The following is a 23,580-nucleotide window of genomic DNA, read 5'->3' as shown; positions in this document are numbered from 1 at the left end:
TCGGCAATATGTGTTTAAACGTCTCAAAAGCGTTAAAGCGTTGTTATTGAGCTTGTTTCAATGTGAAAAGACGTTTCTGAGCACAGCAGTGTGTTAAAAACGCTTTATAGACGTGTTCATATGCAAAAATCAGATTTGTTCAGAGAAAATGTCTCCATATTTTATAAATCACTATAGGCATTCTAAAGTAGTTATGAACAAGGAAATTGCAGAAATTACCTTGATAAATACTCAGTAAAGGTTATTTTTCAGTGATTTTCAGTTGAAGTGTTGTTATTGAGCTTGTTTCAATGTGAAAAGAAGCTTCTGAGCTCGGCAATGTGTTTAAACGTCTCAAAAGCGTTAATGCGTTGTTATTGAGCTTGTTTCAATGTGAAAAGACGATTCTGAGCTCGGTAATGTGTTTAAACGTCTCAAAAGCGTTAAAAGCGTTGTTATTAAGCGTGTTTCAATGTAAAAATACGTTTCCGAGCACAGCAGTGTGTATAAAATGCTTTTCAGACGTGTTCATATGCAAAAAGCAGATTTGTTCAGAGAAAATGTCTTTATTGTATGTACATCACTTTAATGATTGCTAAAGTTGTTATGAACAAGGAAATTGCAGAAATTACCTTCATAAATCGTCAGAAAAGGTCATTTTTCAGTGATTTTCAGTTGAAGTGTTGTTATTGAGCTTGTTTCAATGTGAAAAGACGATTCTGAGCTCGGTAATGTGTTTAAACGTCTCAAAAGCGTTAAAAGCGTTGTTATTAAGCGTGTTTCAATGTAAAAATACGTTTCCGAGCACAGCAGTGTGTATAAAATGCTTTTCAGACGTGTTCATATGCAAAAAGCAGATTTGTTCAGAGAAAATGTCTTTATTGTATGTACATCACTTTAATGATTGCTAAAGTTGTTATGAACAAGGACACGGAAAAAAATACCATTGTTTTTTCAAGAAATAATCAGTAATGGTAATGTTTCAGTGCTTTTCAGTTGAAATGTTGTTATTGGGCTTGTTTCAATGTGAAAAGACGCTTCTGAGCTCGGCAATATGTGTTTAAACGTCTCAAAAGCGTTAAAGCGTTGTTATTGAGCTTGTTTCAATGTGAAAAGACGTTTCTGAGCACAGCAGTGTGTTAAAAACGCTTTATAGACGTGTTCATATGCAAAAATCAGATTTGTTCAGAGAAAATGTCTCCATATTTTATAAATCACTATAGGCATTCTAAAGTAGTTATGAACAAGGAAATTGCAGAAATTACCTTGATAAATACTCAGTAAAGGTTATTTTTCAGTGATTTTCAGTTGAAGTGTTGTTATTGAGCTTGTTTCAATGTGAAAAGAAGCTTCTGAGCTGGGCAATGTGTTTAAACGTCTCAAAAGCGTTAAAAGCGTTGTTATTAAGCGTGTTTCAATGTAAAAATACGTTTCCGAGCACAGCAGTGTGTATAAAATGCTTTTCAGACGTGTTCATATGCAAAAAGCAGATTTGTTCAGAGAAAATGTCTCCATATTTTATAAATCACTATAGGCATTCTAAAGTAGTTATGAACAAGGAAATTGCAGAAATTACCTTGATAAATACTCAGTAAAGGTAATTTTTCAGTGATTTTCAGTTGAAGTGTTGTTATTGAGCTTGTTTCAATGTGAAAAGACGATTCTGAGCTTGGTAATGTGTTTAAACGTCTGAAAAGCGTTAAAAGCGTTGTTATTAAGCGTGTTTCAATGTGAAAATACGTTTCCAAGCACAGCAGTGTGTATAAAATACTTTTCAGACGTGTTCATATGCAAAAAGCAGATTTGTTCAGAGAAAATGTCTTTATTGTATGTACATCACTTTAATGATTGCTAAAGTTGTTATGAACAAGGACATGGAAAAAATACCATTGTTTTATCAAGAAATAGTCAGTAATGGTAATGTTTCAGTGCTTTTCAGTTGAAACGTTGTTATTGGGCTTGTTTCAATGTGAAAAGACGCTTCTGAGCTCGGCAATGTGTTTAAACGTCTCAAAAGCGTTAATGCGTTGTTATTGAGCTTGTTTCAATGTGAAAAGACGATTCTGAGCTCGGTAATGTGTTTAAACGTCTGAAAAGAGTTAAAAGCGTTGTTATTAAGCGTGTTTCAATGTGAAAATACGTTTCCGAGCACAGCAGTGTGTATAAAATGCTTTTCAGACGTGTTCATATGCAAAAAGCAGATTCGTTCAGAGAAAATGTCTTTATTGTATGTACATCACTTTAATGATTGCTAAAGTTGTTATGAACAAGGACACGGAAAAAATACCATTGTTTTTTCAAGAAATAGTCAGTAATGGTAATGTTTCAGTGCTTTTCAGTTGAAATGTTGTTATTGGGCTTGTTTCAATGTGAAAAGACGCTTCTGAGCTAGGCAATGTGTTTAAACGTCTCAAAAGCGTTAAAGCGTTGTAATTGAGCTTGTTTAAATGTGAAAAGACGTTTCTGAGCACAGCAGTGTGTTAAAAACGCTTTTATAGACGTGTTCATATGCAAAAATCAGATTTGTTCAGAGAAAATGTCTCCATATTTTATAAATCACTTTAGGGATTCTAAAGTAGTTATGAACAAGGAAATTGCAGAAATTACTTTGATAAATACTCAGTAATGGTAATTTTTCAGTGATTTTCAGTTTAAGTGTTGTTATTGAGCTTGTTTCAATGTGAAAAGAAGATTCTGAGCTCAGCAATGTGTTTAAACGTCTGAAAAGCGTTAAAAGCGTTGTTATTGAGTTTGTTTCAAATTGAAAATACGTTTCCGAGCACAGCACTGTTCTTAAACGTCTGAAATGCGTTTAAAATGTTGCTATTGAGCTTGTTTAAATGTGAAAAGACGTTTCTGAGCACAGCAGTGTGTTAAAAACGCTTTATAGACGTGTTCATATGCAAAAATCAGATTTTTTCAGAGAAAATGTCTCCATATTTTATAAATCAATTTAGGGATTCTAAAGCAGTTATGATCAATGAAATTGCAGAAATTACCTTGATAAATACTCAGTAAAGATAATTTTTCAGTGATTTTCAGTTGAAATGTTGTTATTGGGCTTGTTTCAATGTGAAAATACGCTTCTGAGCTCGGCAATGTGTTTAAACATTTGAACAGCGTTTAAAGTGTTGTTATTTAGCTTTTTTTTACGATTCCGAGCACAGCACTGTGTTTAAACGTCTGAAATGCGTTTAAAATGTTGTTATTAAGCTTGTTAAAACGTGAAAAGACGTTTCTGGGCAGAGCAGTGTTTTAAAAACGCTTTTCAGACGTGTTCAAATGCAAAAAGCAGATTTGTTCTGAGAAAATGTCTTTATTTTATGTACATCACTTTAGTGATTGCTACTGTAGTTACGAACAAGGAAATTACAGAAATTACCTTGGTAATTCGTCAGAAAAAGTAATTTTTCAGTGATTTTCAGTTGAAGTGTTGTTATTGAGCTTGTTTCAATGTAAAAAGACGTTTCCGAGCACAGCAATGTGTTTAAACGTCTGAAAAGCGTTAAAAGCGTTGTTATTGAGCTTGTTTCAATGTGAAAATACGTTTCCGAGCACAGCACTGTTTTTAAACGTCTGAAATGTGTTTAAAATGTTGTTATTGAGCTTGTTACAACGTGAAAAGACGTTTCTGAGCAGAGCAGTGTTTTAAAAACGCTTTTCAGACGTGTTCAAATGCAAAAAGCAGATTTCTTCAGAGAAAATGTCTTTATTTATGTACATCACTTTAATGATTGCTAAAGTTGTTATGAACAAGGACACAGAAAAATATCCTTGTTTTATCAAGAAATAGTCAGTAATGGTAATGTTTCAGTGCTTTTCAGTTAAAATGTTTTTATAGAGCTTGTTTCAATGTGAAAAGACGATTCTGAGCTCGGCAATGTGTTTAAACGTCTGAAAAGCGTCAAAGCGTTGTTATTAAACTTGTTTCAATGTGAAAAGACGTTTCTGAGCTAAGCAATGTGTTTAAACGTCTGAAAAGCGTTTAAAGTGTTGTCATTGAGCTTGTTTCAATGTGAAAAGACGTTTCCGAGCACAGCAGTGTGTATAAAATGCTTTTCAGACGTGTTCATATGCAAAAAGCAGATTTGTTCAGAGAAAATGTCTCAATTTTATGTACGTCACTTTAATGATTGCTAAAGTTGTTATGAACAAGGAAATTGAAAAATATACTTGTTTTTTCAAGAAATAGTCAGTAATGTTAATGTATCAGTGCTTTTCAGTTGAAATGTTGTTATTGGGCTTGTTTCAATGTGAAAAGACGCTTCTGAGCTCGGCAATGTGTTTAAACATTTGAACAGCGTTTAAAGTGTTGTTATTGAGCTTGTTTCAACGTGAAAATACGTTTCCGAGCACAGCACTGTGTTTAAACGTCTGAAATGCGTTTAAAATGTTGTTATTAAGCTTGTTACACCGTGAAAAGACGTTTCTGGGCAGAGCAGTGTTTTAAAAACGCTTTTCAGACGTGTTCAAATGCAAAAAGCAGATTTGTTCTGAGAAAATGTCTTTATTTTATGTACACCACTTTAATGATTGCTACAGTAGTTACGAACAAGGTAATTGCAGAAATTACCTTGGTAAATCGTCAGAAAAAGTAATTTTTCAGAGATTTTCAGTTAAAGTGTTGTTATTGAGCTTGTTTCAATGTAAAAAGACGATTCTGAGCTCGGCAATGTGTTTAAACGTCTGAAAAGCGTTAAAAACGTTGTTATTGAGCTTGTTTCAATGTGAAAAGATGATTCTGAGCTGGGCAATGTGTTTAAACTTCTGAAAAGCGTTAAAAGCGTTGTTATTGAGCTTGTTTCAATGTGAAAATACGTTTCCGAGCACAGCAGTGTGTATAAAATGCTTTTCAGACGTGTTCATATGCAAAAAGCGGATTTGTTCAGAGAAAATGTCTCAATTTTATGTACATCACTTTAATGATTGCTAAAGTTGTTATGAACAAGGAAATTGAAAAATATACTTGTTTTATCAAGAAATAGTCAGTAATGGTAATGTATCAGTGCTTTTCAGTTGAAATGTTGTTATTGGGCTTGTTTCAATGTGAAAAGACGCTTCTGAGTTCGGCAATGTGTTTAAACATTTGAACAGCGTTTAAAGTGTTGTTATTTAGCTTGTTACAATGTGAAAAGATGCTTCTGAGCTCGGCAATGTGTTTAAACTTTTGAAAAGTGTTAAAAGCGTTGTAATTGAGCTTGTTTCAATGTGAAAATACGTTTCCGAGCACAGCACTGTGTTTAAACGTCTGAAATGCGTTTAAAATGTTGTTATTAAGCTTGTTACAACGTGAAAAGACGTTTCTGGGCAGAGCAGTGTTTTAAAAACGCTTTTCAGACGTGTTCAAATGCAAAAAGCAGATTTGTTCTGAGGAAATTTCTTTATTTTATGTACATCACTTTAATGATTGCTACAGTAGTTACGAACAAGGAAATTGCAGAAATTACCTTGATAAATAGTGAGACGATTCTGAGCTCGGTAATGTGTTTAAACGTCTGAAATGCGTTTAAAATGTTGTTATTAAGCTTGTTACAACGTGAAAAGACGTTTCTGAGCAGAGCAGTGTTTTAAAAACGCTTTTCAGACGTGTTCAAATGCAAAAAGCAGATTTGTTCAGAGAAAATGTCTTTATTGTATGTATATCACTTTAATGATTGCTAAAGTTGTTATGAACAAGGACACGGAAAAAATATCCTTGTTTTATCAAGAAATAGTCAGTAATGGTAATGTTTCAGTGCTTTTCAGTTGAAATGTTGTTATTAAGCTTGTCACAACGTGAAAAGACGTTTCTGGGCAGAGCAGTGTTTTAAAAATGCTTTTCAGACGTGTTCAAATGCAAAAAGCAGATTTGTTCTTAGAAAATGTCTTTATTTCATGTACATCACTTTAATGATTGCTACAGTAGTTATGAACAAGGAAATTGCAGAAATTACCTTGATAAATCGTCAGAAAAGGTAATTTTTTAGTGATTTTCAGTTGAAGTGTTGTTATTGAGCTTGTTTCAATGTGAAAAGACGATTCTGAGCTCGGCAATGTGTTTAAACGTCTGAAAAGCGTTAAAGCGTTAATATTAAACTTGTTTCAATGTGAAAAGACGTTTCTGAGCTAAGCAATGTGTTTAAACGTCTGAAAAACGTTTAAAATGTTGTTATTGAGCTTGTTTCAATGTGAAAAGACGTTTCCGAGCACAGCAGTGTGTATAAAATGCTTTTCAGACGTGTTCATATGCAAAAAGCAGATTTGTTCAGAGAAAATGTCTCAATTTTATGTACATCACTTTAATGATTGCTAAAGTTGTTATAAACAAGGAAATTGAAAAATATACTTGTTTTATCAAGAAATAGTCAGTAATGGTAATGTATCAGTGCTTTTCAGTTGAAATGTTGTTATTGAGCTTGTTACAATGTGAAAAGATGCTTCTGAGCTCGGCAATGTGTTTAAACTTCTGAAAAGCGTTAAAAGCGTTGTAATTGAGCTTGTTTCAATGTGAAAATACGTTTCCGAGCACAGCACTGTGTTTAAACGTCTGAAATGCGTTTAAAATGTTGTTATTAAGCTTGTTACAACGTGAAAAGACGTTTCTGGGCAGAGCAGTGTTTTAAAAACGCTTTTCAGACATGTTCAAATGCAAAAAGCATATTTGTTCTGAGAAAATGTCTTTATTTTATGTAAAATGTCTTTATTTTATTGGTGTCCTAGTCTTCCCCCCTCTGTTAGGTTGGCCCAGCCTCGCTTTGCTCCCTGGCTACCTACCAGCCTCAGGTGGCCTTCAGGTTTTGCCCGCATTGGTTTGTCACGTTTGTCTTGTTTATCCTTTTGTTATTGCTGCACTCTTGTGTTTTCCCCTGTTTATTTAATAAAACGTTATCATGCATCGCACCTTCCCTGCGAGTGTTCACCCGTCCATGTCTAGCTTAGCCAGCATGACACTTCTGCCTTCTTGCCCAGTTTTTTCAATAAATAGTCAGTATAGGTCCTTTGTGTGCATCATTTTAAGTTTAGTTGAGCTTATTTTAATGTGAAAAGATGTTTCTGAGCATGGCAATGTGTTCTAAACTGTTCAGTCATGTTTAATGAAACAGTATATATATATATTTAATGTTAGCTTTTCTCATTCACAACTATAATACTTTCTGAAGTTGTTATGAGCAAGGGGATTGCAGCAACTTATACTACGTTTTTTGAGGTCTTTTGTGTAGATTCAAGTCTAAATGTCTTCATTGTGTTTTTTCAAAGTGAAAATGCATTTCTGTGCATGGCAAAGTGGATGAAATGTTGTAGAAAAGCTTTGAACTGCAACATGAGATGTAGTTATTATTAACAAAGGAAATTGCTGTTTTACAACCTTTTAATGACAATGTTTTTACTATGTTTTTTCAATGTGAAAAGTCATTTCCATACAGGCCAAAGCTGACCAAACTCTCCAATCTGATCTTATAAATGACTATACAACTTACTTACTGTGCTAAAGTTATTTTTTAAAAAGGCAATTGCACTAATACTATGTTGTAACCAATGCCTATTCAGTTAAGGTTCTTTGTGTGTTCTACAGTCTAATTGTTTTTATTGTGCTTTTTCAATGTGAAATGGTGTTTCAGAGTATGGCAAAAATTACAGCATGTTTAAACTGCAAAATGCAGTGTAGTTATGTGAAAATGTCACTTATAGTTATACATCACTAAAATATACAGTTCTAAAAGTTGAATGTGACAATGAAATCTAATCATTCACAGTTTTCACCACTTAGGGCCTTGTGTTCAGCAGCAGTGGTGCCACCTTACCATACTGTAATGCAGCTGGTCAGGATGCTCCCCAGAGAGATAACGCCTAGGCTATTTATACAAATGTATGCATGCATGTATACATTTGTTTATCATGGTGTACATGCATTCTGTACTGCCTAAACAGTTAAAAATAACATTCTCATGTGTCGTTGTAGTCGTTCGCCACTACAGTGGACTAGAAGAGCATGCTCATCTACCGGAAACTCCTCTGTTGCTGCTGCTTGGCATGTTTCTAAAGAATTTAAATCTCCTATAAAAAATATATTTTCAGGTATTCAGGTTTAGGTGTTGCTGGTGAGACCAGTGTAACAGCAAGACAAGATAACCATATTCACCATTTGTTAAGGACAGAGATGGAATGTGGCTTCTGCCTTTAACCCAATCGTGCAATGAACACACATACACACCAGTGAAACACATACAGTGGACACAGAGGAACTTGGAGCTGATCAATCTCTTTACCGCTATCTCTTCGATGCTCAGGGATGTGTGCACTCTGCTCCCTCTCCTGAAGTCAACAATGAGCTTCTTGGTTTTGCTGACATTGAGGGAGTGGTTGTTGTCAGTTTGCAAAGAGCTTCACTTCCTCCCTGTATGGTCCCTCATTATTGTTGGTGATGTTGCCGATTATTGTTGTCTTTGGCAAATGTGACGGTGGTGTTGGAGCTGTGTTTTGCAAAGCAGTCATAAGTGTACAGAGTGTAGAGCCATGGGTAAGAGAATGCAGTACTATGGGCCAGAGCCGGCCTAAGGCATACTTGAATCACGTGGCCACTCAGGACCCCAACGCACCAAGATATCATGATAAAAATATTTATTTAAAAAATATAATTGAATAATAAAACGAAATGGTATTACACAGGTAAGTGTTTTATGTTAATTTATTTTCATAGTTGACACACCAATACTAGGTTAATCAATTCCTAATCAAGTGGCTGCTGCCACTGTTGGGCAAATGCAGATATGCGCCGCTTGGGTGGTTAGCTGTGTCAGAGCAGTGGTCTCAAAGCAGGCATAAAAAGTGTTCAGTTCAACAGGGAGGGAGGCGTCTGTCAACGCTGAAGTGCAGACTTTGCTCTTGTAGCCAGTGACTGCTTTAATTCCATGCCACATGCGTCAGGGGTCTGAGTTGGCATTGAAGTAGGCTGTGATTTGTGACTAATGTTGATAAACTTATTTTCAATATATCACCAAGCCATTCACTGTGCTGGTTAAATATTCTCAATCACTGGTAGAGATTGCTGGCTGCCAGCTTTCCCAGAAAAACGATTCCATCCAAAGTCCTTATGATTGACAGCTGTATTGTAAAGAGTGAAATTAACCACATTTCCAGTTATTTCTAATAAGTAGCCCACACAACCACCATCTGTTTAATGTTTATTATACCATATACATATGAATTATTAAGTGATTATACAGCACTTATGTTTATGTATTATCTTGTGTGGTCTTTAATCATTGAAGTCAGGTGTTTCATTCAGTCCCATTGTCACGTGTATACCAGTCAAGCACCAATCTTTGTAAACTTTTGCAAAAAAATGTGTTCTCAAGAGCTCACTGAATTTAAACATGGTACTGTACTATGATGCCACCATTGCAAGTCAGTTAGATACTTAGATATTCACCATCATCTGTAGTATTATGTCATAAAGTCAGCTTTTGTAAAAGCTTCTGTAGGTGTAATGTATAGGGGTGTCCCAATACATTTGTCTGTATAGTGTGCTTCATAATATCAACTTCTTTTGCATTTGTCACGAAATGTTATACAGGGCTGGCCCAAGCCTTTATGGGGCCTTAAGCAGATTTTCATTTGGGGTCCCTCTATAACACCACCTCAGCACCAGATGCTTCGACATTCCATAGGCTTTTGTATTAGTCTTTAAGGCATTATTTGTAATTAGCTTATCATCTGTCATTCTGGCTATTGTTTTTAACCTTACAGGGGACACTTTTAAATACAGAGTGGTGTATACGTGTTCAATAACATCAGCAGACAAGACACAGTATTAACTGTAAGGGGTAGCTCTAGGCCAAGGCCTCCTCCTGCCACCAGGGGGAGGCCCTGAGTCATGGCAGCCACTAATTAAGGCCCAATTTACTACACCTGGGCAGTAGGCTATATAAGCACTCAGATGCAGTTGCCCCACTGCTGGATCTTTTGCCTCTGGTTGAGTGCTTGTATCAGCCACATTCCCGAGTTGAAGGCTGAGTGGGTGTCGCTCTCCTTCGTGTGTTTCTCCCTAGTTTGTTTCCCTCTGTGTGAACCCCAAGTTTCCCCTCAAGTTCCATGTGTGTGTGTGTGTGTGTGTGTGTGTGTGTGTGTGTTTGTTAGCACATATACACTTGTTTAGCAGAGGAAGGCTGGAGTATCTGCCTTCCCTGTAACTCAGTTCTCTAGTTTCTTTTGGGAGAACCTTTTGCCCTTAGTTTCCATTTTTCCTCAAACTTTTCAAGGTAGCCAGCATTCTCCTCTGGCATCCTTTGTTTGTTTTCCTGCCTTTTTTCGCATTTCGCGACGTCATCTTTGTTTATTAAATCCACCCCTTTTAAGTTTCATTTGTTGGCCTCTTTCATGACTGCCGTTTTGGTGAAGCACAGAGCATCGAGTCCCGGCTGGCTTTATTTCTCATTTCCGTTTTGCCTGCTCTAAGGTTAAGGACTCTGCACTTGGGGCCGTTGGTCACATGATCGTGGTAGCTCACTCAGTAGTGTGCCGGCCACTGTAGGTGAGCACCACATTACATTTAGACTTAAAAAGTTGTTTAAAACCCTGTTTAATTTCTTTTGTTTTTAAATTTTGAACAACAAAAGTGTGAGAAAGGCACGTATTATCGACATATTATCCCCCAACTCTGACCACCTCTGCATACTGCACAATTCCCTTTCTTCCTGGGACAGAAAAAAGAAAACAAAAAAGGAAGCTGAAGGCCTAAGGTGAGAGATGACATTTTTAAAATTTTTTTTGTGATTTGCCAAGAGAGATATTGTGGACGCGGAAGCGCCCGGGCCTTTATTGAGCACCCAAGTGGCGCATATCTGCATATTTGCCCAACTGTGGCAGCAGCCAACAGCAGGAATTCATTAACCTAGTATTGGTGTGCCAACTATGAAAATAAATTAATATAAAATCACCTTTACCTGTGTAATACCATTTCGTTTTATTATTTAATGTTATTTTTAAATTAAATATTTTTATCATGATATTGTGATGCTCCTGGGGGCCCCCTGGTGGTGTTGGGACCCTAAGCGGCCACGTAATTCGAGGATGCCTTAGGAGGGCTCTGATGTTACATATGATAAGACGGTTGTTAAATACAAATAAAACGTCTGAAGCAGAAGGATCTGTGTTACCTAAATACCAGTTTGGATGCTTACAATAAAAAATATTATTTAATTGCTAATATTGTTTGAATAGCATCAACATCACTTTGATCATTAGTTTGAGCAAGTGATCTTATTTTTAAAAAACTCTTGAAAAATCTTTATCTTGAACGCTAGTTTGAAGAAGGGTTTGTTTTATGTTTCTCCTTGATGCTCTCAGCCAGTGAGTTGATTTTCATCACCAACTTACCTGATTTAACATAATTGTGTTGATTAGCCAAACTGGATGAATAGTGATACAAGTACCACAGCTACCATCCAGTGTACATCCAAATACATTTCCAGTGTATTTGACATTTAAGTAGTTCATTTGGTTGACAGTTGGTAACCTGTTGACAGTTGGTAACCTGTATTGGTACAAGTTCAGTGACCTCAAATAATATAAAGGTAAGCAATAAACTGCTAGGGGAAAACTGTTCTTCCCTGTACCACAAAAAGAACTGGATATGCATTCCTGGAGGAATACCATTGATACCAAATACCAAAAAAAGTTAAATAAAAAATAAAATGTTAAAATGAGAAACAAATTAAACAAACTTGAAAGGGTTCATATCCTATCCTGTCCTATGTGGTTATGTTGGGGTTGCTTAGTGGTTGAAATGGTGGTGCATGAGGGTTTATGATATCCCAGGTGGTTGCTATGGTGTCACTTGGTTACTTATTAACTCATTGGGATACCATAACTGTGTAGCAACCACTGCTAGAAAGGTTTGGTTTGATGTTTCTTAAAGGTTTGGCTTGATGTTATGATATCCCATATTTTTGCTTAGTAGTGGTTGCTACACAGTTGCTATGGTATCCAAACATGGCTAAGGAGTTAAGTGGTTGCTTGGTGGTTGCTGTGGTATCCCAAATGGTTGCTAATGTGTTGCTAAGTGGTTTTGTGGTGGTTGCTATGATATTGCAAATGGTTGCTATGGTATCCGAAGTGCTTGCTATGTGGTTATATTTACACAAAAGTAAGAAATGGAGTTCCGCAAGGCTCTATTTTAGGGCTGCTATTATTTTTACATTATACATGTTACCACTGGGCTCAGTTATAAGCAGACATAGCGTTAATTTCCATTGTTATGCAGATGACACACAGTTCTATATATCAGCCAAACCTGACAATAAAATTAGATTAAAGAAAATTGAGAACTGTGTAAAGGATATAAAACTCTGGATGTCACATAACTTCCTTCTTCTTAACAGTGACAAAACCTCCATTATTCCTGGTCTAGCAGCTAAAAATCTTGGCGTCATATTCAATTCAGATTTATCAAGCAAGATATAGCTAATATTAATAGGACAGCCGCTATGCAGCTTAGAACATCGCCTTATGTTCTTAAGAAACTCCTTATCTCTACAGGTTGCAGAAAAGCTAGTACACGCTTTTATTACCTCAAGGCTAGATTACTGTAAAGCACTTTTGTCAGGTTGTTCCAGCAGGAACCTCAAACTTTAGCTAGTTCAAAATGCTGCAGCCAGGATCCTTACTAAAACTAGACAATTTGACTCAGTTCTATCAGCACTTGATTGGCTCCCAGTTAAATTCCGTATTGAATACAAAATTCTTCTATTAACATATAAAGGCCTCGCTCCTAAGCACCTGCGGGATCTTTTTACGTATTATGAACCATCAAGAATACTTGGATCTCAGGGTGCTGGCTTCTTACTAGTTTCCAAAATTCAGAAAACCTCAGCAGGGGGGAGAGCCTTTTCTTATAAAGCCCCCCAAGTCTGGAATAACCTTCCAGATCATTTTTGGAACCTTTACATCTAGGCTGAAAACTCACCTGTTTAGTTCAGCTTTTGGAAATTAATGTTTCCTCTTAGATAAAGATTGTAGGTCCTTGTGTTCGCAGACACAGGGAATTGTAATACACTGAGATGCTAGAGCTGTCATCTCGCTGCTTGCACGCGATCACTCAGGTTTGTGGACGGTGGAGCAGATGGATGCTAGCGTTTCAGAGTGCTCCCGTGTCTGTGTTACCTTCTGGCTCTCTCCTTTTAATTAGGCTGTCATAGTCGTCAGACACACTCTGATACTGCTCAACATTCTCTGCTCTTCATAACATCCTCTCAGAACTAACTCTCTCTTTACCTTCTCAGAGTAAATGGTCACCCAGCCCGACCTGCTGAAAGATTGCCCACTGAGGTCCCCTCTACCTGTGTCAGACCAGCTGCCACCTACCAGTACAACAAGCATGCCCCACCCCCACCACCACCCATGCCAGACCAGCAGCACACCCTCCTACCACTGCTACCTGTCTAATGACCATGTTATTACCTGTTAACTTTGCTATTAACTATCATTAGTCTGACCATCACTGCCATGACTATATTAAGTTCTACTACACCATGATCAATATATTATGGTTCAACAGTATAGATGGTTTGGGAACTTTAATCAATCATTTATAAATAGTTGTGACCAGAGGAAGATGGGTCACCCTTGTGAGTCTTGGTTCCTCCCAAGCTCTTCCTCCAGCTCTGAGGGAGTTTTCCTTGCCACTGTCGCCGTTGGCTTGCTCACTGAGGGTCTTGGATCCTTCATGTCTTCTTACATTGTTTCTTTTTTTCAGTTTTTTTTTTTACTAATTACTAATTATGTAAAGCTGCTTTGTGACAACAACAGTTGTAAAAAGCGCTATACAAATAAATTTGACTTGACTTGACTTATTCCAGGTGATTGTTAGATTGTTGCTGTGGTATTCCAGGTGGATTCTAATGTTTTGCTGAGGGGTTGCAATGTTTGTATGTTTGCAACACTTCCCTCTGTCATTGGATTAAGGACTTTCTGACCAACAGGCCTCAGCATGTTAGGTCAGGCCATATCTACTCCACCACCATCTCATTCAACACAGGAGTGCCACAGCGATGTGTGCTGAGTCCATTTCTCTACTCTGTATTTACTCACGACTGCAGGACTGTTGATGAATCTAACTCCATGATCAAGTTTGCTGACGACACCACAGTGATTGGCCTCATCAGCAACAATGACAAGAAAGCCTACAGAGAGCAAGTGGAGCCTCTGGCCATGTGGTGTGCTGACAATAACCTGCTCCTTAACACCAACAAAACAAAGAAACTCATCGTAGACTTCAGAAAGGTGTGTGGGAACATTTTTAATCTAAATCACCCAATCTCAATAAAACAACAGAAATTACTCCATCTCCGAAGTCAAAGATAGGCAGGTACATAGCTTTATTCAAACATAATGTTTCCAATTAAGGTTTTAAAGACTAAGGCACTCCAGTGTACCCCAAGGCAGTCTGAATAAGTCTGAATTTGCATGTTGGGCTTTCTTATCTGGACTTCCAGACAAAGGCCACTCCACCACATATTTTCATTGACCAATGTGGTTGACTTCCACTTCTATCCTAACAAAAAGGCATGCCCAGGTGACACATTCTACTTTAGCTCATCTCATATCCAAAGCTACTCCCCTTTTTTTCTCAAATGTGCTGACATCATCAAAATGTAGGATGCCAGCATGCTCCCCTGGCACAAAGACAATGTTTTCTTGCTCTGTGTTCTGTTCTTGCTTGGTGCACTGTTCTTGCTCGGCGCTCACCTCTCCTTCACTCCACATTAAACACCCCACGTGACTCACTCCCCTCAGAGGCCCATATTTTAACTACTTTTTATCCTACTCATATTTCAGGCTGGCCAACTCTAGCTGTCTCATCCATTTACTTTTTAAATGCTTTTATTCAAATATTTCCATCTGGTGACACATACAACCCCATCTACATCATTGGGTTGGCTGTTGAACGTGTTGTCCGGGGACACACATATCGGAAGCTCTGTCCATTCAGAGAATCCTGTCCTGTAGTGTCTGGAATGGGAACTGCACTGTCGCAGACCACAAGACACTACAGCAAATGCTGAAAATGGTCCAGAAGATCATAGGAACCACACTGTTGAGGACGTCCAGAAGAAACGCTGTCTGCAATGAGCCGTCAGCAACGAGCCGTCAGCAGACTCCTCCCACCCTGCTCATTGTCTTTTTGCCTCTTTGCTTTCTGGCAGGTGTTTCAGGAGCCTCTGGACCAGAACAAGTAGATTACAGTTTTTCTCAATTGTTTACTCACAAATACTGGTATTTCTGACACAGTGACCACAACATATAACTCATGCACCGACTCCCTGAACCAATTCTGCTAAACTTCAAGCATAATTCCTGCTTTACATTCAAATTCCAGTTATAAAACATACTTTTTCAAAATACTACACACACACACTTTTCTACATTTGGCACAAATGTCATGAAGAAAATATCTTGTTTTTACAAGGAACACACTGTTATTCAAAATTCTAATTTAATTAGAATCTAATCAAAACTCTGAACAGGCTGACCATTTGTTTGTGAAATGAACATTGTCTTCCAGGACTCTATCTCTGATTTCCCTTCCAAGTAATGGCATTGTTTTCCAAAACCATGTTTACTATGGTGGTCTCTTTCTCTCATCCTCTTTGGCCTGCTAGGCCTCCTCTTACTCTCAATCTCTGTGCTCCTGTTGCTCCATCATCTCGCCTAACACCTTTATCAGTTACTTAAGGCCTCTTTTATACTCAGTGATTGAGTGATTAAAGTGTTCTAATGAGGTTTGCATAGGTGCAACTTGTGTGAGACTATTTGGTAATTAGGTAATTTTGTATCTGAAGGTCAGTGTTTCTTAGGTGACCGAACTGTGCTACATGATGTAGTTTGTATTTAGCGATTTGCAAAGCTGTAATTTAGAATGATATTTGAGTGAGAACATATGGAACTGTGCTTAAAGTTTAGCAGTTTGGAGTCACAATCTAGATACATGAGCTTCATGTTTTTGGATTTGTGTGCATAATTCCACATTTTGTGTGTATAAAATTGGTGAAAAACTGTAAGAAAAATGGATTGAAAACATTGAAAACCAAGCCAGAGCCAGAAGAGTGAGAGTAAGAGGAGGAGGATGGGGAGGAAAAGAACGAGGACCATGTGCTCAACCATTGTCTAACAATTAGGAAGGCTGGGCAAAGAGTACAGCCAAATTTAAGCAGGTACACTGTAGCATCCATCATCCAGACTTTCCAAAATGAGATTAGGTAATAAATTTACTCTCACTAGAAAACTGCAGTACTGAATACAGTATTCAATGAGTAGTACAGTATTGCTCGCCGACTGTTCTGTAGGACTGGGTCAGTATTTACAGTATTTTACTAATTGTAATGCAAAACTGAAAGATTACTAACACAAGGTGAACATGAAACTGAAATCATGAACATGGACCTTAAAAAAAACGCCATAATGTTCCGGCATGGTCCAGCTTATCAACACTGGACCATATCACATAAATAATCTGAGGATGTAGCAGGTCTTCAATGTGCCTTTTAAACGCAATTCAGAAAGAGTCAAAGAATTGTGATATAACTAAAGTCTTATACAATCCCACAATACATACTCTCAACATTGTATAAATGATACATATTACAGTATTGTAATTATAATGATTGTGCTTTACAATAGTGAATAAAAACACCACTCTATGTCTATTTCTGATATTGTCATGTGTGTTTCAGAGAGTCCTTAAGCTAGAGGTAGCTGCATTGCCTTTGTTGATTAGGTTGGATTTGACCTTACAAAAAGACGAAGGAGGGGAAGGAATATCATCGGCCAGCGTAATGTTGAAGTCCCTGGCCAACACAGAGGGAACAATGTGTGCAGTAATTACCCACCACGGCATCATCCATCACTGTGCTACCCTTGTCCCCTACAATGCCTATCTGATCACATTCCTGGACACCCTTTAAAACACACCATTCCACCAGATCAGATAGATGGCTCAGAGGAGCTCAGGTACATTGTCATTTGGGACAACGTAAGTTTCCACCGGGCTGCTCTGGTTGGTAACTGGTTTACTGCACACTCACGCTTTTCAGTTGTTCCTCTGCCTGAAAATGGAAAGTGTATGACCTAAATTCACAAATGCGTGTACCCCTTTTCCAAGCTATAGAAGATGCATGTGGAGATTTAGAAGTTGATGCATTTTATCACTGGATTTGCCATGCTAGGCAATATTTCCTCCACTGCTTGGCCAGGGAAAACATTGCTTGTGATGTGGATGAGGTGCTATGGTCAGACCGAAACAGAAGAGAGGATACATTATTATTTTTTATTTTATTTTTTATTTTTTTACTGGAACTGCATACAGTAAATTCTAAAAATTGTAGACATATAGATATGTAGATATATCCCAACCAACACAAAGTTGCACATGCAGTGGTCTACATTTTTTAGAATTTACTGTGCACATTGTTTTTGTGGGAAGTATAAAATATATTTGTTCCAGTGTATTTGTATGTTCTGTGTATAAAAAATATAGTATTCTAAAATATTTTACAACACACTGTCTGTAGTAAGTGTAACACTGAACGGAAAAGGGCCATTATGATAAATGGAGAAGAGGTGTTTTCTATTCATCATAGTGTTTTACAATGAACACATTACTGTTCAACTTGTTCTTATAAATGTCTATTCATATGATGGTTTGTGTGGGCAGCCATTGCTGCGGCGCCCGGGGAGCACGGGAACCTTGTCTCAAACCACCCTGTCATTAATAGCCTGAAGCTCTGACCACTGAGCCACCACTGCCCCTCCAATGTTGAGGCTTTTGCTATAACTGGTTGTTTTGGTATCCTAGGTGATTGCTAAAGTGTTGCTAGCTGGTTGTGTGGTATGTGTGGTGTGAAGTGTGTGTGTTTGAATGGGGTGTGGAGCGTGTGGTCTTTGTGTTGTGGTGTGTTTGTGGTGCAGAGAGGGACAGGCAAACAGAGAATTGTAGAGGGATAGATGTTTGGGGCAAAAGCTCCTCCAGTACATTTGGGTAACAGAGCTGTGCCCTCAAACTTTTGGCTAAAATTTTGGGTGCCAAACGTTTGCCCAAAAGATGCTTGGAGGTTTCTCCAATATGTTTGGCTAATATAGCATCCACAAACTTTTGGCTAAAATGTAGACTACAGCTAGAAAGATAGACAGACAGCGGCTCCGGGGACTAATATTATAGTTATTTTAAGAAGGACATGAAGAAAGCATGGAGACATAACATTAGCATTGACAGTAAAGAACCAGTTCAATCTGATTTACACAATGGCCCATAAGTGTATGTGAGTTTTTCTTTAATGTTTTTAATGGGTTTTTTTTATGTCTTTAATGTTTTAATCTTTAGTGAGTAAATAAGTAATACAAGTCACTCATTTTCTAGGTAAATATATTTCTAAAGGTGCTATTGACATGATGGCTATTAGTGCTATTGACATGAGTATTCATGGATTTGAACCCAAATCAGATCTATGAACTTGAATATCACTACCTATAATCAATGTTACCCATGAGGTGTCTGAGATTTGTTGAGTTGGTGTCCAAAAAAATAATATTAAAAATATATATATTTTTTTAAATAAGTATTTAGAAAAATAGAAATCAAGAATTTGTCTCTGAACTAGAGCTTCTTGCCGCTTGGTGGCGCTTACGGAAAGAGATGCATTCTGTTTTCCTCTCCCCTGCGTCTCAGCTTCCGTTTGTGGAAAAGGAATAATGTTGGAATGTTGGGGTCTGTCGTTAATTACGCTCATGTGAATTTTTGCGACGCGCTTTATCTTTGCTCTGTCCGTCAGAGTTGGTCTGTTCGTGAGTCGCGTGGAGAGTGCATTTTGATTGTGACGTTCAGCGTCCTTAACCAGCTGTTTTTCCCGTCGTTTTCTCCGTTATATCTATTACTACGGTACCCGACTATGGCGGCAAGCACCAAGCGAAAACAAGAGGAGAAGCACCTGAAGATGCTCCGAGAGATGACGAGCTTACTGTTCAACCGCAAATGCTTTGACTGCAACCAGCGCGGCCCAACCTATGCCAACATGACGGTCGGCTCATTCGTTTGTACCTCTTGTTCCGGCATTCTGTAAGTACGCTTAGCCGACGACTGGCTGTCGCCGGTGTCGTGTAGTAAATTATAAATAAAATGTCGACTATGGGTCATTTGCAAACGGACAATTTATCAACTCTCACTTAGCATGTGGATATTTTAACGTACAAAGTCTGTGTGTGTGTGTGTGTGTGTGTGTGTGTGTGTGTGAGAGAGAGAGAGAGAGAGAGAGAGAGAGAGAGAGAGCGGGGCATAGAATAGTTTGACTGGCAGTAGGTCAGCTAACAATAGTTAGGTAGCTAGCTAGTTAACTAGCTAGAAAAAAAGATTAGCATGCGGCAAAAATGTTTAATGTCCCTGACTGCTATGTCATTGGAGTTTCATTTATTGTGTTATGTAACTATATGTGTGCAATACAAGGGTCAACTACAACCTTGTGTAATTAGCTTTAGCTTGTTAGCTAGATCTATTTTAGGAGGCTAACCTCCGAGTAAACTTTCTACATGGTAACCTTAGCGACAGGAAGGTCGCAGTGTTTAAATATATAGCTAGCTAAACGAGATACGGTGTTCTGGCGACTTTCAAAATTGTGGTTCCACTCATTCTCAGAGCCGGTAAGTAGGGCATAGATGACAACTCGGTGTCCGTTAGGTGATGCCGCCCTATTGACTTGTTTAATCACAATGTTGTGGACAGATCTTTGACAAGTAGCGTTAGCTAGCTACCTAAGTCAGTTTAGCATGCTAGCTATTTGTCAATATTGTGTACTCTTTTGTTTTCTGTAGGATAGATTTACATAGCTGTATTCTCTCGTTTGGCCATTCGGAATTTCTGAACGTGTACATATTTTAACATTGCTAGAGGCTTGAAAACATATTGTATTCTTCGTGTTCAGCATTTTTTCTGCCTTAGAACAAATCGTGCAGACCAAAAAGTAAGTCGTACAGAACATGAAACTTTGTCAGTAGGCAGTGGTCCCCACAGCTACTCGACATGTGCCTGATTGGCCTCTAGGGGGCACTGTAGCAAAGATCAACATGTTTAGCCTAGTAACTCCTAAACTACAGTTTTTAGAAACAAAACGAACATTTGTCCCCCTCATTAATTGGCTCAGGACAAACTAATTTGCAGTTTGGATCATTAAGCTCCTCCTACTTAATTTGCATTTGCAAAATATGCCAAATTTAATTTTGTAAAATAGTCTTTTTTGTTTGAGTGCTTTTTAAAAATAAATTAGTCAAGACCCTGAAACTCAATAATTATCAAAACAACTTTGACTTTGCTATGTAATATGGCTGCCATATTTTTTTTAAAGCAACACAGTTTCATTTTTACTTTAAAACTTCAAAATAATTTTAATCTGTAGTTAATTGCAGATGATTGCAGGTGATTACGAAGTATAAAATTGATTTATCTAGACTTAGAAACTTCTTTACGGAGGTACTTAACAAGCAGAAAAGAGTAAAAATAATTGACCCCTAGGGTTTTTATCTTTTGATTTCAAACAACATTACAAGTGTTAAAAAAAAAGTACTGTTATTTTGTTATCTTTACCACTTTGAAAACCAAGTGGTTTTAAAAAGGCTCTGTAATTCAGATGAGGTGTGCAAATTACATTTCAGATTGGCCTTAAGGGGACATGTGAAAGCAAACAATTAAAATCCATTAAATACGACGATACAATGGACTCTGCAGATGAACATGTGGTGCCTTTTGATTTATTTATTTTTTTGTTTTGTTTCTTTTTACATATTTTTTGCTACCAAAAAAAAAATCGTATTCTGACTGGTTTATATAATGACATCATGCAGTTACGCATAGTCATGTAGGAAAGCAGCTCTGCGGTGGAGGAGTTTTTTTTCCAAAAAGGGGTGTGACTTCATTGTGTGGAGGTGGTTGGGTTACAACTTATTAAATGTACAACAGACAACAGTAATATGTAAGATATGCAAGAAGTGTGTAACACAAAAACAGAACCACTCAGTTGAGTAACCCAAGCAATCTACTATCAGTCATGCTATACTGAGTCTATGCAGCATCGCTGTGTCTTTGGAAAGCTGTACTCCATGTGACAAAGAGCAAGCCCTGAAAAGAAATCCGCTAAGCCATCGCTTTTTGTTTGGCTATGCCAATTCAAACAGTTGAGAAGGAAGGCTTCACATAGCTTATTAAATAGTTTGACTAAAGATGTAGAATCCCAAAAAGGCATTATTTTCCCAAAAAAACAGCACTCCCGGACATGAATGAAAAAATGCTGTGATAACGTAGCATAACTTGTATGTCTTAACTACAGACATATGATCAAGCAGAACTACAGAGCTTTAACTTAACCTAACAGTACACTACATTAACAATAAATGGAAGCTTTGCAGCTCCTGTTTTGAGACAAGGTATTTTCCTGAGGAGCACACAGAGCAAAAATATCAAAAGTATAATATATAACTGGAATAACTGGACCAGACTGTAATGCTTTGGCCATCGTCTCTGCTTTTCCTTTGGTAAGTTTCCTTAATTAATTTCTATTAAGTATTAGTTTAGATGTTAAGATGGCACATCCCTGTTGCTTTAAAGTTTCAGTCAACTGATTTTGATTCAACTAATTCAGCAGAAGGTACAGTAGGTGCAAAGAGACTAAAGAAGATTCTTGAATACTTTTTTCAAGTATTCAATACTTGAATACTTTACAAGGGAGGGCAGTCTTAAAAAGAGACAATTGAAGCAGAGATAAACAGCTAATTGCAGTGTTCTCCTGCAGACATTGAGAGTGATCCTCCAGCGGGATGGAAGATGCATGAGATTAACTTTTCCTGGGTAAGCCGTTTAGCAAAAAAATACCTGTGCAAAATACCCAGCTACCAGTGCAGCCTCTAAAAGTCTTTTTAGCACAGGAAGCAATATTGTCACATACCAAATGTCAGCACAAGCATGTTACTGTGAATACAGTGAATGACAAAATATGAGATGTGGTTTTGGTGCATAGAAACCCACCTGGATAACTACTTTCTGCCTCCAAGTGGCAGCATGTTCAAGCAGCTTTTCAGAAATTAAGTTGCATGTTTTGCATATCATGCCTGTATTGAAGTCAATGTATTTTGTATTTGTTTTGCTTTTGTCTTTCAAGCTTTAAGGATATTTTTTCTATAATTGTTTGTTTGCAGTTTGTGTGCACTTTATTTTCTACACTTTAGTTTTGTGGAAGGTTTTTTGTTACATTACATTATGAAACATTATGATATTTTTTTGGGGCCATATCGCACACCCCTAATTTTGATCCATTAATTCAAAGACTTCTGGTTATTATAATGTAGGTCAAGCTGAACAAAACTCTGCACATCAGGCTTTTGGCTTATTATAACATATGGATGCCTTTTGACAAATTCAGACTCATTTTTAATTGTCTCCTCTATTCCAAAACGTATGGGGATGTTGGGCCTCATTATGGCATGTACATTAAAGTAAAAAGTTTGAATACATCCCATTGTAAATCCATACGCATTAATATTTTGTATTTGTAGTTATAACAGCAGATTTGCGACTCTGCAATTATTGAGTCAGCAGAGGATTGATAACTTATGCACTGTGGGCCTTTCAACACTTTGCAGTGAAAAGCATTTCACTGCAAGTTATACTGTGTATTACTATGTATGTGACAAAATTTGATTTGATTTGAACCCTGCTCTTTGTGGTGTGCTTCCTAATCATTTCCACTTTTCCACTCACAGTTGATTATGTAATTTAGGAAGGAATACATTTTTACCAACTGACTTGTTGCAGTAGTGGCATCCGATTATAAAACCACACTTAAATTTAATGAGCTCTTTGGCCCCTTTTTTGAGTAATGTTGAGGCATTGCTCATACCTGTAATTGTGACGAGACCTTGATAATACTCTGGCTAGTACTATTCAGCAGCCATTTAATATGTATAGATTGTTGACATTCAATATGCATGTCCAGGTATGTACTCTACTACCACATGAACTTGGAGACTTTGGTCCTGAACCTCACATGACAAGTTATTCAGGTATTGACATTTGCGTCAGACCACAAAACCGCTCACATCAGCTTGGTCTGCATGCTAGATGGTCTGCTATCTGGTATCTGACCACACCACCAGGCAAAGACGTCATCATCTTGCACGGGCCAGGGAGTATTTATGCTGAACAAACTGTGGGACCAGTGGAGCTCAGTGCTGTTCACTGATGAAAGTTGATTCATGTTGGGCGGAAGTTATGGCCTCCAACGATGTTTGAGTTCTATGCATCAGGTTCTCTAACAATTACATCAAAGAATGATTCCAGAACATTCTGGGGTATATGATTGTTGAAATAAAAGGCCAGGACCCAGAATGTAAATTCTACATTTACATTTGTCATTTAGCTGACTTTCTCATCCAGAGCGACTTACAAGATAACTTGTATTACAAAGATGGGCCAATGTAGTGTTTGGAGTCTTGCCTAAGGACTCTTATTGGTGTTGCATAGCATAGCCACCCAGACCGGGAACCCAACCCCAGTCTCCCACATGGTGTAGTACCTCACTGGCAGGTACT

General features: G+C 37.6%; 1 protein-coding gene across 2 annotated transcripts in view; it reads left to right on the top strand.

Moving 5' to 3' along the window:
• The first annotated feature begins 18,683 nt into the window (after positions 1 to 18,683).
• agfg1a (ArfGAP with FG repeats 1a) overlaps positions 18,684 to 23,580 on the top strand; it is a 41,412-nt gene continuing 36,515 nt past the window's right edge. For both annotated transcript variants that reach the window (XM_072690693.1, XM_072690692.1), the window contains exon 1: positions 18,684 to 19,066. In XM_072690693.1, coding sequence (XP_072546794.1) covers positions 18,711 to 19,066 — 356 coding nt within the window. In that variant the 5' untranslated portion in view covers positions 18,684 to 18,710. The remainder of the gene's footprint in view (positions 19,067 to 23,580) is intronic.

This window comes from Salminus brasiliensis, chromosome 11, assembly GCF_030463535.1.
Source record: "Salminus brasiliensis chromosome 11, fSalBra1.hap2, whole genome shotgun sequence".
Lineage (NCBI taxonomy): Eukaryota > Metazoa > Chordata > Actinopteri > Characiformes > Bryconidae > Salminus > Salminus brasiliensis.
This window is presented reverse-complemented; position numbering and strand designations above follow the sequence as displayed.